At 38.3% G+C, this 18,358-nt stretch overlaps 1 protein-coding gene across 44 annotated transcripts in view; it reads right to left on the bottom strand.

Moving 5' to 3' along the window:
• Window positions 1–18,358, bottom strand: part of LMO7 (LIM domain 7) — a 201,503-nt gene that overhangs the window by 169,266 nt on the left and 13,879 nt on the right. For 4 of the 44 annotated variants that reach the window (XM_032611062.1, XM_032611063.1, XM_032611056.1 and 1 more), the window contains exon 1: window positions 9,041–9,089. The exons of 25 other annotated variants lie outside the window; for them this stretch is intronic. In XM_032611062.1, the coding sequence (XP_032466953.1) occupies window positions 9,041–9,061 (21 nt within the window). In that variant the 5' untranslated portion in view covers window positions 9,062–9,089. Of the gene's footprint in view, window positions 1–9,040; window positions 9,124–18,358 lie in introns of those variants that run through there. 15 more of the 44 variants (XM_032611061.1, XM_032611087.1, XM_032611088.1 and 12 more) reach the window with 12 other exon arrangements.

Below are 18,358 nucleotides of genomic sequence, written 5' to 3'. Positions count from 1 at the left end.
GATGTTTCAGATGTTCTAATTAGCAAGCATTTTAGGTACAATACTCGGGTATAGAGAGGAAAAATGCTAATAATGAAAGACAATCTCAGCAGAGAAACATAAACTATAAAACTGAATAACAGTAGCAACAAAAAACAAATTAAAATTCAAGAAATGAAAAATAAAATTTCTGAAATAAAAACTTCACTGGACGAGATTAACAGCAGAAGGAAGATGATAGAGTCAGCGAACCCTCTGAAGATACTGAAGATATGCTGAAGATAGATCAATGCAAATTACTCAATCTGAAGAAAAGAAAGATAGAGGGTTGAAAAAAGTGAATCTTAGGGACATGAGGGACACTGTTAAAATGTCCAACATAATAGCATAACAACTGTCATTGATGTCCCAGAAAAAAAGAATGGCAGGAAAACATAATCTGATAAAATAATGGCCAAACTTTCCTCAAAAATTGGGAAACATATTTGGTGATTCAAAAAGATAAACAGAAAAAAAAAAAGATAAACAGGGGCTTCCCTGGTGGCGCAGTGGTTAAGAGTCCGTCTGCCGATGCAGGGGACAAGCGTTCGTGCCCCGGTCCGGGAGGATCCCACATGCCGCGGAGCGGCTGGGCCCGTAGGCCATGGCCGCTAGGCCTGTGCGTCCGGAGCCTGTGCTCCGCAACGGGAGAGGCCACAGCAGTGAGAGGCCCGTGTACCGCAAAAAAAAAAAAAAGATAAGCAAATACCAAGCAGGACAAATTCAAAGAAAATAATTCCTTGACACATCAGAATCAAACTGCTAAAAACTAAGTATAACCAGAAAATCCTGAAAGCAAGTTGAGAAAAGTGACACTTTGCTTACAGGAGTACAGTGATTTGAATTCCAGCTTACTTCTCATCAGAGGCAACAGAAGCCAGAAAACAGAGGAACATACCTATAAAATGCTGGGGAGAAGAAAAACAAACAAACCTGTCCACTCAGTTTATCATACCACTGGCTGCCAGCATCCCACATCAAAAACCTGGGAGTGAGCTAAACTTCTTCCTCACAGCCAAACCCTCCCAGAGCCACTGATTCTACCCCCTTTTTGGTCTCCCCATTTGCACCACCATGTCTATCCCACCAAAAGTAGCTCAAACCCTCACATCTCTCCGGAATTACAGCAATAGCTGTTTAACAGTCTCTCTGCCTCAGGCTGGCCCCTATGCACTTTGTGTTTCTATCAGCACCCCTGCTCTCTAAGAACACTGAACACGTCACACTCTTGCAAAAGTTACTTGATGACTCCCTACCACACTCAAGATAAAATCCAAACTCTTTAAAAGGGCATTCTCTGATTTTTGGATCCCTTTACGCTCTTAAAAATTACTGAAGGCCCCAAAGAGCGTTTGTTTATGTGGGCTTATCTATCAATATTTACTGTTTTAGAAATTTAAAGTGAGAAATTTTTAAAGCACAAGAATCCACAAGCACACATCCTGTTAAACAAGAGAACAATGATATCATCATACACAGGGCAGCATCTAGAAAATTCTTAGCATACTCTTGAGAGAATTAGGGTGAAAGGGGCAAATGAAATCTTAGTATTGTTTTATAAATAAAAGGATCTCAGGGACCCACAGGGATCTCAACCCACACCTTGAAAACTGCTGCTTTAGATTGTTCCCTCTGGTGTCCAGCTGCCCCTGGAAGCTCCAGCTACCCCAAACTTCAGGGAATTCCCTGAGCACACCACTCTCTCTCATGTGCTGCACACGCTGTTCCCTCTCCTTAGAAGAAAAGCCTTTCAGTTTCACGTATTCCAGCTAACACCTACCCATGGCCACAACTCTGATTAAGTATTGCCTCTTTGGAAAGCATTTCCTAATCTTTCCCCTACAGTCTGATTCTGGTGTGCTCTATCCTCCCCCATAGCTCCCTCTGCCTATCTGCCTGATGACATTTATCAGACAACTAAACCAAGAAATATAATGTAGGCTACTCATTTCTGTATCCCCAGAATAAGGCCCAGAATTTCACTCATGCATTGAATACACACACACACACACACACACACAATCCTTAAGAGATACTAATCTAATGAAGAAGTAAATTCAATCATTCTCCCAGTTTGAAATATCAATACATGGGTTGACAACCTGGCCTACTAGGATATAAGCAAGTTATTCATCCTACTTCCCAATGTCAAAATTATTAGGAGGTTCTCCTTTATAGTAGAATCTCAATTACCTAAGTATTTCAGACCTCTCAGCATTCAAATAAAGTGAAGAAAAGGAATTTGGGGACAGATGTGACGGGTGACAGGAGTCATTTCTGATGGTGGAGAAGTAACACTCAAAATACCCAGTCTAGCTCTCAGAGAGAAATGAAAAAGCACTCTGATTGGCTATGTTTTTCAGATAAAGTTTACAAAGTAAACAATGAGAAATACTGAAGAAGGAAGAAAATGGGAGGACCAGCAGCAGAGTGACAAGTCAGGTCACTCCGCTGATATGGAACCCAAGGTCACAAAGGGCTAATTGTACCAGGCCGCTTTATACAAGGTACTTGAGCGTGTGTGGATTTGGGTAGGGGGGCCTGGGGTGCTGGAACCAATCTGTATCACACTTTTGCTTGTCAAGGAGGGCAGACGCAGAGGGGAACAGTCCCCAGGCCTGGTAAGTTAAACAGCCTACACGTGAGTCCTCTCTTACCAGTCTAGGACTACTTACTGGATGTGAATGGATGTGAATACAGGGAGAGAATGAAAGGACCAGTGTGCTGCCTTTCCATCCCTGCAGAAGGCTGGAATGGCCTTAGGAACACAGTAAGGTCCCAGGGCAGCAGCAACTCTACACCATTCTAAGTGATCAAGAATATTAAATGCCTCATCCTAGAGCTAATGGAGCAGTAATGAAAACACTTTAGGAAGATTTCCACTTTTTAAAGTTTCGAAATCCTGACACAATTAAGAAATGGGAAAACTTCATTTTCAAAAAAAGATTACAATTACAAAATTAAACAGTCACCATAATATCCATCTTCCAAATAGAAACCAGTTTATTGTCAAGTTTTAAAAGGCATTTCGGTGTAAGTTGTAAGCATGGTTTGTATCAATACAAATAACCACCCAAAACATTACCAAATTAAAAACAAAAGTTTGCTTTGACTCCAACTGATAACAGAAACACACTAGAATATTCTTACACCAAAAATTACTGGGAAAAAATCCTAATACTTTATGATATATCATCTAACTATCCTCTCACAATTTTCATAACGCAGAAAATAGGATCTTAAATAGAAAATATACATTTAATTGAGTAACTACCAAACCTTGTAAAAATCCCTACTATATTAACAATATTAGCCTTCAACAATGAATAGTTACAGAACATATAAAACGTAGGCCAGGTAGATACAAATTGCCCCTTGAATTAGAAATCTATCAAGTTAATTACTCCACTCAGACTAAAATTTTATTAACTTACAAAATAAGAATCCAAAAGTAAATCTGATCTTTTCTCATATAAAGTTTATAAAATAAATGACTACTTCTAAATATGCAGAATATATTTTTAAAAAACAATTATTATACTACAGAAAAAAGGAAACTATCAGAACATATTTCTTTCTGAACTCTAATTGCTTCTAAAATTTACCTCAATCAAAAAATTGAAAGTTTTCTGAAAGCTGTAAATTTCTAAAGAAATTACTAAAAAATCTAATGGTTATTCCACTGAAGGATAAGAGCATGAAAGAAAATTTTAAACTACTATGAAGCATTTAGTATAATTCAGAGTAGCCATTTTATTTCCTCAAAAGTAAAAAATACTAAAACAATTTTATTCCATACACATATCTGACCCTCTGCCATTGTGCTAATTTAAACTCAGTAAGAGAAATTGCATTTTTACCAGCTTTAGGGCCCCAAAGAATACTCATGTAAATAAGACTTACCATGTTGGCTACAGAAATACTATCTTACTATGATTTTGTACTATGAATGCAGAATGTGTAAAAAACGGCGATGATGAGATCAAGAAAGACATAATCCATGTAACATATTTCTGAATGTTTGGATATATATAAAAGTGTACTTAAAGGACTAGAAAACACTTCTTTGTTATGTCCACGGTGAGCAAGAAGCCCAGCTTGAGAAGAGGTCACATTCCTGTGTTCTCTTAGCCAACTGGAATAGTAAAGTTTAAATTGAAGCAACATTTTAGATTTAAAAGCAATATTTAAGAATATTTATCGGGGCTTCCCTGGTGGCGCAGTGGTTGAGAATCTGCCTGCTAATGCAGGGGACACGGGTTCGAGCGCTGGTCTGGGAGGATCCCACATGCCGCAGAGCAACTAGGCCCGTGAGCCACAACTACTGAGCCTGCGCGTCTGAAGCCTGTGCTCCGCAACAAGAGAGGCTGCGATAGTGAGAGGCCCACGCACCACGATGAAGAGTAGCCCCGGCTCTCCACAACTAGAGAAAGCCCTCGCACAGAAACGAAGACCCAACACAGCAAAAATTAATTAATTAATTAATTAACTCCTACCCCCAACATCAAAAAAAAGAATATTTATCGACAGACTTCCTACATTCACCTTTGTCTATCCCCAAATCCCATTTACCAAATTTAAAAACCAAGAAAAAAATCGGAGTCACCACTGCAGAGCAAAGAGAAAATATCACAGAAAAAAAGCACTGATAAAAGCATCTTGACATAGGGAAGAAAATCAAGGGAATTTCTAGAAAGAAGACTAGATTTTTAAAAATGTGTAGGAAATAGTCAAACCTAAAGAACAGACGTATATTTTCAAAGGAGATAAACCACATTTTATCTATCAGTTGTATATAATTCAGTAAGAATTAAATCATCAATTACTTTCAGATTTTTAAAATAAACACAAAAGCAGTACATAAATGCTTTTTCTAATTGAAAAGAATATTTTTCAGCTATCAATTTCAACCATGAAACATAAATTTTTCCCAAAAACTATGAGCAGGAACACATATATCTATTGTTGCCTTCCAAAGATATTTAGAAATATCCTTTCAAGGACCAGAAGTTATCTAAATTAAAATCAACCCTGTCATTGGATTCCACATGTACCTTGCAGAGTTGGTAAAAAGAAAATCAAACTTTTCATTTGGTAAATGTTAAGTTCTAGATGGAATACATGAAGACAAAGATATTAACTATAATATTAATTATTCCCTAGTCATTACATTACTTGATTTATTTTATATAAAAAATCACATTCACGTAAATGTTTCTAATTTTATGAGAAGCAATACATAAGTGTTTTGTATCTTAAACATCGGACATAAAAACCAGAAATGGCCCCCAAACTAAAATATACCAGTATTCACCATTAGTACTGATTCATCACAAGATTTTGAAACTTAAAAAGTTTTTATTTAAGCATTTAGAAGTCCTATTTTGATTCTTAAAGACAAAATAAGCAATAACTAAAGTTGTAGTACAATGAATTTTATGTTACTTTTTTGCATTACACCCCAGGAAGAAGAATTTTTGTTGTTGTTTTTACCTTTCAACAGAATGCAATGTCTTTATCCTGTGTTCCTCAGCATAACAATTTGTAAATGATTAGCTTAAAGACAATTAAAGGTAAATTTAAACCCATTTTACTTTACAGTTAGCATTTGACCCCAACCATGCTAAAACTGGTAGGACTAGCCCTACTAAAACATTAACCCAGGGAGGTAAATAAAAACATCAGCACTTTATTTTAGTAACTTCAGTATTATTATGTATACTGTTTTAAATTCATATTTCTTAAACTGATAGCTTAAAACATATTAAAACTTCAAAATCTTAAGTCAAAATTCTATTTAAAATTATATGGATTAAAGAAGCATGTGATATGAAAAGGACTAAAAATTATGCCTGAGGGCTTCCCTGGTGGCGCAGTGGTTGAGAGTCCACCTGCCGATGCAGGGGACACGGGTTCGTGCCCCGGTCCGGGAAGATCCCACATGCCGTGGAGCGGCTGGGCCCGTGAGCCATGGCCGCTGAGCCTTGCACGTCCGGAGCCTGTGCTCCGCAACGGGAGAGGCCACAACAGTGAGAGGCCCACGTATTGCAAAAAAAAAAAAAATTATGCCTGAACTTTGAAAAAAAGTATGACTAAATATTTTACAAATCTAAATTTAAAATACAGATATCTCAGAGAAAATCCTTAGATATAGAAGTCTTATAGTTAGCAATTAAAACAGATTTATTACCTTAGCTATCATCAGGTAAATTATATACACAGTCATGAAGGACATCTCAAAAGTTCACTAGCAATCATCAATATTCTTGTCCCCTACATAACAAGTCATCTCAGTTTACCATCAGCCTTAAAAGCAAATGAGAAACTCAGTGTGTTGGTCCCTTCAAAGACATTATTTAGCTTAAGGATGCTACAAGTGCTCCTTTAAACTCCCAGCATTAATCAAAGTCAGAAAACGTCCAAAAGGAAAAAAAGGTTGGTGGGATAATTAAAGGGAATTAATAAGAGGTCCCCTCCTCTGTGAACAGGGTCAGGGCTTGGTTTTATTCCCCAAGGCCAGCTGCTTTCCTCATAGGGATGTATTGGTCTTCTTTTTCCTAGGCACATACCAGGAAATCAACAATATTCAGTAAGTTAAAATTGAATATTTAAAAACTTTACTTCTACTTTTAATTAACAACTAGAATAATCCACAGGAAAATATTCTCAATCCACAAATGATATTAGGATTAAAATCAGAGGCCCTCAGTTCCACCATTTGGAAGCTGTGTATTAAGTTCTTAAGTGTGCTTCAGCTTCCTCACCTGTAAAATGGGAACTTCATCTGCCACCCTTCCCTAGCATCAATATGAGAGATGAGAACCTGGGACACTGAAATCAACATCTTTGCTCACACAGTCCTCTTTCAGGGGTTAATCATTACCTCCTCAGGGTCACTGTAAAAAACTGTCTAATACTTCAAGTATGTAAAGATAAATGAGAAAGCCAAAAAGCAGCTGAAAATTATAGTCCTTGTGAAATGATCAGTTTCTAAAAATTCCATGAGTACCACAGAGAGGAACCCTGGGAACATTAAGAAATTTAGTTTAACACATGATTAAGGGTGAGTTAAGGTCAGGCTTGAGTAGCCATTCAGTTAAATGCATTACTTGCCACGTAAAAAAAGAATTTGAAAACCCAAAGAAGAAAATTTAAATTGGCAGGTAAATGAGAATCTAAGGTTATAAATTCCAAATACAAAACATTTGTAATTTACAATTTCTAGTAGTAAAGCACACCCATTTAAAAAAAAAAAAAGATTGTTCAGCTGTAAAGGTAACCCTATGTAGTGACAACAATTTCATAGGGTAGGGGGGATGCTTAAGAATCTTTAGTAAAGCACAAGATTTTATGGGATGTAAATTATAGCTCAATAAAGTTGCTAAAATATAAATAAAATAAAAATAAAGCATAGAAGGAGACAGGGCACAGACGAACTCTGAACATGACAGTGCTGGCACGGGGGCATCTTTCATGCCTCCTGGACTCCCCAGCAAGCAGACAAAGGGAAATTAGAAACAGGAGGCAGGGGTTGGAAGTCAGTCCTGGTTCAGAGTCACTGTTTATCCCTTTGTGTGCTCCCAGTGTCTTAGTTACTTTTTCTGGAATTTGGCCCTTTTCGTTACTTCTGGTGTCCACGTCTTCTGCATTCCTTAAAAACTCCAGTTGAAATAGCTTTGTACTTGTGTCATTTCATCCTCCAAACCCCATGAAGCAGGTTTGACTACCGTTTTGCAATAAGAAAACTAAAGCACAGAGAAGTTCAGTCACTTTCTCATGGTCTCACTTAGCAGTTTACAAAGCACATGTAAAATTCATGTACATGAATTTTATTCTTGGCCATCCAATGTCAAGAAGCTACCTTTTCTGTCTAAAACTAGTATGTGACAATATTTAATTTAATAACACCTCAGCATTTTTTTGGCACATACTATACATATATATGTATATATATACACACACACACACAGTATTACGGGAAACACAAAGATGAAAAAAACAGGGCCTCAGCCCTTCAAGTGTTCCCGCATTAGGATAGGAGAGGAAGCCAAGCAAAAATCACTATTTTAAAAGAGATAGTTATCCCAAGACATGGAAGCAACCTATATGTCTATCAACAGATGAATGGATAAAGAAGATGTGAGATATATATTATATATACACACACACACACACACACACACACACACACACACACACACACGATGGAACATTACTCAGCCATTGGACCTAGAGATTATCATACTAAGTGAAGTTAAGCCAGAGAAAGCCAAATATCAAATGAAATAACTTACATGTGGAATCTTAAAAAAATACAAATGAACTTATGTACAAAACAGACTCACAGACATAAAAAACAAACTTATGGTTACCAAAGGGGAAAGGGGTGTGGGGGGGGATAAAGTAGGAGTTTGCGATTAACATATACACACTACTGTATGTAAAATAGATAACCAACAAGGACCTACTATATAGCACAGGGAACTGTACTCAATATTTTGTAATAACCCATAAGGGAAAAGAATCTGAAAAAGAATATATATATTATATTATGTAGGAATATATATGTATAACTTACTCATTTTGCTATACTTCAATTTTTAAAAAACGCTAAAAGATATGGCTATCTACACTAGAGGTAAAAATAAAGTAGGAGAATAACATGTAGGAGGAAGAATTACTGCTGGAGAGAATAATCAAAACTTCTTAGAATAAGGGATTTGAAGTAAACAGTGAGAAGATTAAATGTCAAAACACAAGTTTGCAAAAATATCTGTGGCCTTGCATTATTAACTAACTGCGCTCCTGGAGACCCCATACTCCCTTACTGACATTCTAAATTCCATTGACAAAGTACCTGTTACCAGCCAACCCTGCTCCGCCCCTGAAAATCCTGACGAGGCGTAAGGCATCTCTTCTACTACTCAGGAGGGAGACTCAAATAAAATTTCGAAAACTCCAGGGAATGGGTTTTATGGAATCATGACAAACGAATGGAATAATATTTAGGAAACAAAGGTACCTTCTCCTCATGGCACAGCATGTGGTTAACTCGACAACCTCGGGAGACCGAGGTGCCCCTCTCCCACTGGCAAGCAGACAGCTCTGAAACAAAGCAAAAGTAGTAAAGACAAGACCCTGAGACTAGAAAAGGGGCAAGACAGCAATCACTCGGTCTCCCAGGGCAATAACTGAAGGCACCATGCCCCATGAGCTGGGAATTTAAGAAGTTGGAAAAAGCAAGAGTAAAAGCCAAGAAACAAGAAGTAAGATTGATATTAAAGAGAAGGGCAGAAACAATGAAATAGGAATCCCATCCCCTGCATGCATACCAAAAATAGAAGTAAATAAAATCAAAATTGGTTCTTGGAAACGATCAATAAGATACACATACCTCTGGATACTGTGGTGGGATTTAAAATTTTCTTTTTAGAAAGGATAAACTACAATGAGCAAAAAACAGACTAAAATGGAGCAATAAACAAAACTTTAATACAACGTCAGCTCGTTTATTTTTTATCTCCCCCACCAAAATGTAAGTAAGCTCCATGAGGCTAGGGACTTATACCTACTTGTTTGTTGCTGTGTCCCATTAATTATATCACGTGGAACAGAGTAAGTGTTCAATAAACATTTTTTCAGTAAATACATAAAGTTTTTTATAAGAATATTACAAACTATTAACTACAATTTGAAAATCTAAAGAGAATGGATATATTCCTGGATATTCCAGGAACCTTATGAAATGCCAAAATAAAATGCAAGGGCTTCCCTGGTGGCGCAGTGGTTGAGAGTCCACCTGCCGATGCAGGGGACGCGGGTTCGTGCCCCAGTCCAGGAAGATCCCACATGCCGCAGAGCGGCTAGGCCCATGAGCCATGTCCGCTGAGCCTGTGCATCCAGAGCCTGTGCTCCGCAACGGGAGAGGCCACAACAGTGAGAGGCCTGCGTACCACAAAAAAAAAAAAAAAAGCAAGAAGAAATGAATTTTTAATCAGTCCCTCCCTAAAATGGGCCCATTCTTAAATGGTCCAAAATAGGACAGAAAAATGTACTAAAGGAACAAAATATAATGACCATGAAAAATTTAAGACAAAACTGAAGCTCACTAACGTTTATTTTTATTTATTTTTTATTTTTTTTTTTTTTGCGGTACACAGGCCTCTCACTGCTGTGGCCTCTCCCGCTGCGGAGCACAGGCTCCGGACGCGCAGGCTCAGCGGCCATGGCTCATGGGCCCAGCCGCTCCGCAGCATGTGGGATCCTCCCGGACCGGGGCACGAACCCGCGTCCCCCGCATCGGCAGGCGGGCTCTCAACCACTGCGCCACCAGGGAAGCCCTAACGTTTATTTTTAAATGGCACTTAATAATCAAGGTTACTTGTGGGTGACAAAAACTTTAGTAATAATTTCTATCCCCAATGATGAGCTCCTATGAATTGGATATTAATTTTACTTTTTTTTTAAATATAAAATTATACCTGCCTACCAATACTATTTGAAATCAGCACAGGACGTTTGTTTTTCTCACAAAAGGTGACAGAAGAGTAATTTGAAACAATCATATCAAATCTCCCTCAAGAAGGGAAGGGAAAGAAGGGTCCTAAAGTCTAACCTTCTTCACAGGGCAGCCCTTAGAAAGGCTGCCAGTGTGCCAGACCTGAACTAAGCTTTTTCATAGCCAACAGAATTGATGTAACCTTTCCAAGAGCCACACATTTTACATCCAAATGAAAATTGTTGTCTAGGATTTCTCTCCACTGACTACAAACGTTCTAAAGTCTACTAACCACAGGCTAAACATGGCATCTCTGAAATCATAACTATGACAACCAGTTAGTATACAAAATCTGCCTGCATTTACTCCAAAGTCATAATTTAAGAGAAAATGTTACAGTCCAGATTTTGAAATGCAAAAACATCTTTATGCACTGAAAAACTCTGAAGTTAAATTTTTAAACATACTGCAAAGGTGAATAACCACTCTGAATTGCTGAATAGATGGTCAAAAACATGATAAATATTAATAATGTATCTATAGAAAGCCTAAGAGATTTTTTTTTTTTTTTTTTTTGCTGTACACGGGCCTCTCACTGTTGTGGCCTCTCCCGTTGCGGAGCACAGGCTCCGGACGTGCAGGCTCAGCGGCCATGGCTCATGGGCCCAGGCGCTCCGCGGCATGTGGGATCCTCCCGGATCAGGGCAGGAACCCGTGTCCCCTGCACCGGCAGGCAGACTCTCAACCACTGCGCCACCAGGGAAGCTCAAGAGATTTGTAAATACAGTGGAGGTGGTAGCATATTAAATATGTACAGCCTTTTTCCCTCTCCTAACTTCAAATCTAAGCCATACATTTCCCCTGGACCCACAGCTCCAGTCAAGATACCGGGCCCCCAACAAGTAAACAAGGAGTTGTTGCAGGACTGTCTCCCCTTCAGCATGACAGAATTAGGGGACCAACAGTGGAAGACCCCAGGTTAAACCTCTGACCAGAGTGGCTCCCAGGGAGAAGTGACCCACAGACAGACCTGAATCCTTAAGGGAACACGGTCAATTTCCACAGGCCCCGGGATGAGAGCAGATAGGGATGTATCCAGACAAGGAAGAGCATAAAAACACATAAGAGCACAGGAGTTTCTTGCTGGTGTCTCAAGATAGACAGACCAAGGACCCATCAACAGATTCATTGCCCACCACGTGGATAGAAACCACCAAGCCTCCATCATACAAGGAAGCCCAGAAGCTGGACCTGAACTGCAATGAGGAGACAAGGCAAAATAACTACATATCTACGGGGGCCCAGCAGCCAAAGGAAGAATAAACAAGAAAAATCTTCCCAACTCCTAATGAAACAGAGCTACCACCAGGCTCAGATGACAACCTGAGCAAAAAACGAGCACTTCAGGAAATTCAAGTCAACACCAAAAAATAATAACCATCCTTTTTGTAACCTAAAAAATGTATAATCCATGAGCTAAAAAAATTAGCGGGTGAATTGAAACGTCAGCACTCCCAAGATCAGGGGCCTCAAAGAAATGTCAACCACAGAGCAAAATTACAAACAGAGAGCATGAGTAGACTTCTGGGAGAGCTGTTGGAGACCTAAATACCAACAAAAGGAGGTGACTAAAGATGGGAGCGATAATTAAACAAATGGAATAAAATTTCACTGAGTTGAATAAAATCTGATATTTTCTGATCAAAATATTACACGAAAAAATATAACAAGCTTCGAGATAAGAACTAGTTACAAAAACTTCTCCCCAACCACATTAGAAATGAGAGGCCTGTGGAACATCTCTACAGACTTCAGAAGTATGAAGCCTGCAATCTAAAAGTCTAGCCAGACAAGAATCATTCATCCATGAGGTAACAGAAAGACATTTCCAGATATGCAAAGCTTCAGAAACGTTTTTACCCAAAATAGGACCTAAGGAAAATATTTGAGAAATAAGTATATCTAAGCATGTATCAGAGATCTTGAGATGAAAAAAGAAGAAACAACGGTAGACCAAGATCCTGAGTAATGAGACTGGAATGTATAATAATGTTCAACGAGGACTCTTAAGATCAAAATCCTACAAGGAAAATTCTCAGTCCAGACCTAAAATTGGGCTACACAAAAAGAAAGAGATGGGAATGGGTGAAATCTATGCTGGTTAGTTTGTTTGCTCTCACCTCCACCCCAATCTATTCTCTAGCTCGCCCCCACCCCGATCTGATTACACCCCCCTCCTGTCCCCCCTGAGGACTGCATCATCTTGGTTATTTAGCCAATTGGCCTCTGACTGGATTTGTCCAACGAGAAGTGTCAGATGTAGGTGACAAAGAATAACAGAACCATCAGGGTATTATTTTCCCCTGTTCCTTCCCACTGCGTCTCAAGAAACTTCACAACTAAAACTCAAACCTGCCTGTCCTCCTGATTGGCCCCAGATTTGTTTCTTATTGGTTCCCTTACCTCTTTCTACACATTTGTAAGACCTTGCCTTCTTCGAATCATGTGAGTTGTGGTCTGTTTCCTGCTTAGGATCCTGATATACATTCCAAATTTCTTCTTTGGGGAAAGGATAGAGGATAGTGTATCAATGATAAAAATGAGAAAGGGGTATTTTTCATATGAAAAAAAAAAAACCAAGATCCTGTGTTGTCTTATGATTCTATTACATTCGCCATAGAGAGACCCACCATGGTTGCAAAGAAAAGAAAAAGTACAAAATGAATTTAAATTATTTATTTGCTAACTTTAAGATCACTGTGCATTATGTGATTAGTAAAATCTAATCTAAGTTTATGTTTGAGTATTATATAAACATCTCTAATAATCCTCAGGTCAAGTTGTGAATTATTTATTGACTAACGATGCCAGAATTACAGGTGTAAATTCACTAGAGTAACAGAAAACTATTTATTGGGCTCTGTCATCAGAGACTTGGAGTACACTCCCTTTAACCACAAAATACCAGCACCATTACACACTGTTTCCAGTTGTACTGATAGCTTTCCTTCTCTGCCCCAGTATTTCTTTCCTCCAGAGGTTACACGTCTAAGTCACCAAGTCTCAGGTCTCATTCAGTAAGGATTTATAGTACCAGTATTATTTAGTGCAAAGCACTAAATTTATTCAACACTTTCTTCTTTCAAGAAAATTCTACTGAGCCATCCTTAAGGGTCCAGGTACTGTACTTGGGCCCTAGGTGGTTTGGCAACTCCTCTCAAGAAGCTTCCAGCATAGTATACAGCACGGTGACTATACTTAACAATACTGTTTTGTATATTTGAAAGTTGCTAAGACAGTAGATCTCAAAGTTCTCCTCACAAGAAAAAATATCTGTACCTATGTGAGGTGATGGATGTTAACTAAACTTACTGTGTTGATCATTTCATAAAATATACTTAAATCATTGTGTTGTGCTCTTTAAAGTAATACAAAGTTATATGTTAATTATATCTCAATAAAACTGGGAACAAATAAAATAAATATTAAATCTTTGGTAAAAAAAGAGGAAGAAGCTTGCAGCAAAGACAAACAACTAATTATAACAAGTGAAGTGCCGTTCTCATTTAGGGAAACATTCACAGAAAGGGTGTCACTGGAAGCAATAGTGATGTCGCAGACAGGACAGCAGGACTGAAGCCAGGATTGGAGGTATGGCTTGCTCTTCCTTGGGCAGGTTACCCAGGCTGTCTGATCTTCTGTCCTCTTCTTTGTAGGATGCAGTTATTTGAAGTGACTAGAACCTAGATACTCATGTCAACTTCCTTTTTTTCCCTTGAAGGGCCAAGTTTCTTCAGAGGTGAGTGAAAGAGTGTGCATAAAAGCCAGGCTGTGAAAGGCACGGATGGGGTCAAGATTCTGTCTCTGAACTGAACTAACTGCTACAAAGATGAAGTTTATGACCTATTACTAGCACAGGTATTAGAAAACATAGCAGAAACTGCAACTCATCTGTGGCTTTAGTTCCTTTCTTATGCTCATTTTCTGCTTGTCCTGCATTCACTATCCCTTTATTTGTGATTTAAATTTTGCCTTATTACAGTGTATGTATTTAAGATTTATACAAGCCCCCTCAATTTAATTTTACAATAAGATAGGATTCTTTAAAAATTTATATAAGGTGACATTTATTTTACTAGTATGAAATTCACCTAGGCAATATTATAACCATCATTCAACCCACGTTTTTCTACTCTTTTATTCTATTGTAGACACACACACACACACACACACACACACACACACACACAATGGACTTCTGCTTGAACACAATGAACTGGCTACACATTTCTCTCCATTGCCTCCCAAAACCTCACCAAAATGAAAGCACAGAAATTTAAGGCATTAATCCACAAAGACAAAGGGAATTCAAAAAGAGACAACAGTAGAAGAAAACTGTGAACAAACATTTGGATGTGGAAAGTAGATGGAGGAGTGGTAACCAACCAAACAGAATGGAGGAAATTCCAACTTCAGGACATGCAAAAGCATAGTGCAGAACCAAAGCAGGCAAGTTCCTCCAGAAAAGAATCAGAGTCTAGAGGCAACGGGTCCTCCGGGTAGGGAGGGTAGTGAGGAACATGGCTCCATATACAGAAACTGACAGAAAACCTAGAGAGCAGTTAGACAATGATCATCAGAGGTTTAAGAGAAACTTCCATTTTAAAAGAGACCAAAGCCAAAAGGGAAAAAACAGAAAAGGAGCTCGGAAGACACAGACAATGCAGCGAGTAAAGGGGAAAAAAAAATTATAATATCTTCAAAGAGCTAAGACACTAGATTGCAATCATAATAAAGCAAAATGCTACAAAAAAAGGAACAATCAGAAAATAAGTATGGCAGAGATTTCATTGTCAACCTCTTCCTCCTTAGTAATGAAACTGCCGTAGTGTTGGGAGCAGTTACGTGTCCAGCTACATCTTTCAGACTATTTTACAGAAAAGGTTGACTGATGAAAAGTTAAGTAGAAACATTTAGGTGGGCTTCCAAGAAAATTCTCCTTTATGACACCAGCAGAACTTCCTATGGGTCTTCAACTTGATTTCCTTAAGGCACATCATAAGCTTGTGCCCCAAAATGGCCCACCCAAATGTAATTTTTCCCCAAAATGCTTCCGTTGTGCAAAGGATTTTAACATCACATTGGCCATTACGAGCACAGAGAGGGTGGCTGTATCTAAACTGAATAATGAAACCTTAATTTTAAATGACTTGGTAATAATCAAAGAGCCAGAAACTCATCTGGAGTTTATCAAGCCAAGAAGATTCATTTCCTTACACAAAAAGGATTACTGTAAATTGCAGTGTGGCTGTCAACAACATTCTTTTCCCAGAAGTAAGGCCAAATTTCAAAAGGGTCAGCTATTTGGCAAGTGATACCTTTTTCAGGACTTAACAAGCATTTTCCAAGTCTAAATATGTTTGCAAATTGGCTTAAAAACAAGCAGTTGTATAATGTTATCCTTTGAATAAAACACCTAAAAATGCATTTCCTTTCTTCATGGAAACGGTAAAAGCTTCTCTTTTCTAAAATAGCTCACTAGGCTCATTTTTAGGGTGACATCAAAAAGTGTCTTTATTGGAAGGATCTTACAATTGCCTCTTCCAAACTGAATACAGCAGAAAAGCGAAATTAATGAGATGATTCAAAGACACACACAAAACATGAAAAGTAACTTAAAGGATAAAAAAGACGCATGAAGAACAAAGAATAACTGAAGTAACAGTAATGCATAGAGACTTGAAAAAAACAATTTATGTGAAAAGAATCTTAATGCACGTAATCTACATACCCTTCTCTCTGATCTGAAACTAGTAGCTGAACGGAAAGCAGCAGTGAGGACAGAATATATGGCAGTGTTTTCAACAGTGCAATAAATATGGAATTCTCTTCCTTCAACTTAAAAGGTCTCAGGCAGGTCGACTAGCCTTAGATTTATACTGTAGGTCCATTGACAGGAAAGAATCAATAGCAAAGATGTGCTAAAATGAACTTGAGGGTCCCTAGAGAGATGATGATGACAGAAGTATCATCAAGAAAGAGAATTCAGGGAATTCTCTGTGGTCCAGTGGTTGGGACTCTGTACTTTCACTGCCAAACCCACCAGGGTCCGATCCCTAGGTGGGGAACTGGGATCCCGCAGGCTGTGCAGCACAGCCAAAAAAAAAAAAAAGTAAAAACAAACAAAGAAAAGAAACAGAATTCATTACTCATAAGGTATTTGTTCATTCTAACTTCAAGTCCTTATAAATGAAAGGATTTTTTATCACAGCTTAAGAACAATACAGAAGAACTTAATAAAGACCCATATTTGAAAACCAGAGGTTAGAATACACAGCAAGTTATCTAAGTGCATTTTGAGATTCACACACACATAGGCACACATGCGCTCACGTACACACACATCCATAAAAATTAGCCATTCTAGGGAAAACCAAAAAAGTCATCAATTAATCATCTGTTTTCTGACTGTATACAGATGCAAGTAGAATACTACTACTAACATGGACACTTTGTTGAGTAACCTACACATCTCCCAAATTTCTTTTCTTTTTAAACCTTATCACCACCTTGCAACCCTCACTTTACAGTGAGAATTTAGGCCTAGGGATGCTACGTGTCTTGTCCATGTCACACCTTTTACTCTGGGACCCGCCATGTACGAGCTATGCCTATGAAGTACTACCTCAAACCCTGCCACTCTCGCCACTATACCACGCTAAACACAGAAAAGAAACAGACCCAACAGGCCAAAAATGTACACCTTCATGGCAACGATGTGCATCGATATTTAAAAGTTTTAAACGTTTTATTTCTTTTATTACCATCTGTTTTCTGGTTAATATGACCTTAAGCTTCTTAGAGTCACTAAATCAAAACTATTTATATTTATTCTATGGATAAAGAAGATGTGGCATATATATACAATGGAATATTACTCATCCATAAAAAGAAACGAAATAGAGTTATTTGCAGTGAGGTGAATGGACCTAGAGACTGTCACACAGAGTGAAGTAAGTCAGAAAGAGAGAAACAAATACCGTATGCTAACACATATTTATGGAATCTAAAAATTAAAAAGAAAAAGGTTCTCATGAACCTAGGGGCAGGACAGGAATAAAAGACGCAGATGTAGAGAATGGACTTGAGGACACAGGGAGTGGGAAAGGCAAGCTGGGACGAAGTGAGAGAGTGGCATGGATATATATACGCTACCAAATATAAAATATCTACCAAATATCTACCAAAATAACTACCAAATATCTATTTTACATTTACTACCAAATGTAAAACAGATAGCTAGTGGGAAGCAGCCACATTGCACAGGGAGATCAGCTCAGTGCTTTGTGACCACCTAGAGGGGTGGGATAGGGAGTGTGGGAGGGAGACACAAGAGGGAGGGGGTATGGGGATATATGTATACGTATAGCTGATTCACTTTGCTATACAGCAGCAACTAACACACCACTGTAAAGCAATTATACTCCGATAAAGATGTTAAAAAAAAGATATTCTAAATACCATAAACAAAGTAACTTTACCAAGTTATTATCAGCTAAAAACCCTGAGGACAAAAGAGACATTTTCCCTGCTAAGGAAACAGGAAATAAATTCAGGAGATTAAAATGACCTTCAGCACGTGAAGGGCACAGATGTCTAAAAGAGAACAGTATGCTTCAACTTTAGTACTTCATGTAGAGACCACAATGATGCCTTCGGACCTGTTGTCCTAGAGTGTACTTCCCGTAAGTATGAACGGTTTGAACATTTAGTATATGTAAGCTGGGGGTAAGGAGTGGATTTGTTAACACAAGTAAAGAGAATCTAGATTTCTTGAATAGC

The sequence above is a fragment of the Phocoena sinus genome, chromosome 18 (genome assembly GCF_008692025.1).
Source record: "Phocoena sinus isolate mPhoSin1 chromosome 18, mPhoSin1.pri, whole genome shotgun sequence".
Classification (NCBI taxonomy): Eukaryota; Metazoa; Chordata; class Mammalia; order Artiodactyla; family Phocoenidae; genus Phocoena; species Phocoena sinus.
Note: the sequence above shows the minus strand (reverse complement) of the source record. Positions and strands in the feature narration are given on the sequence as shown.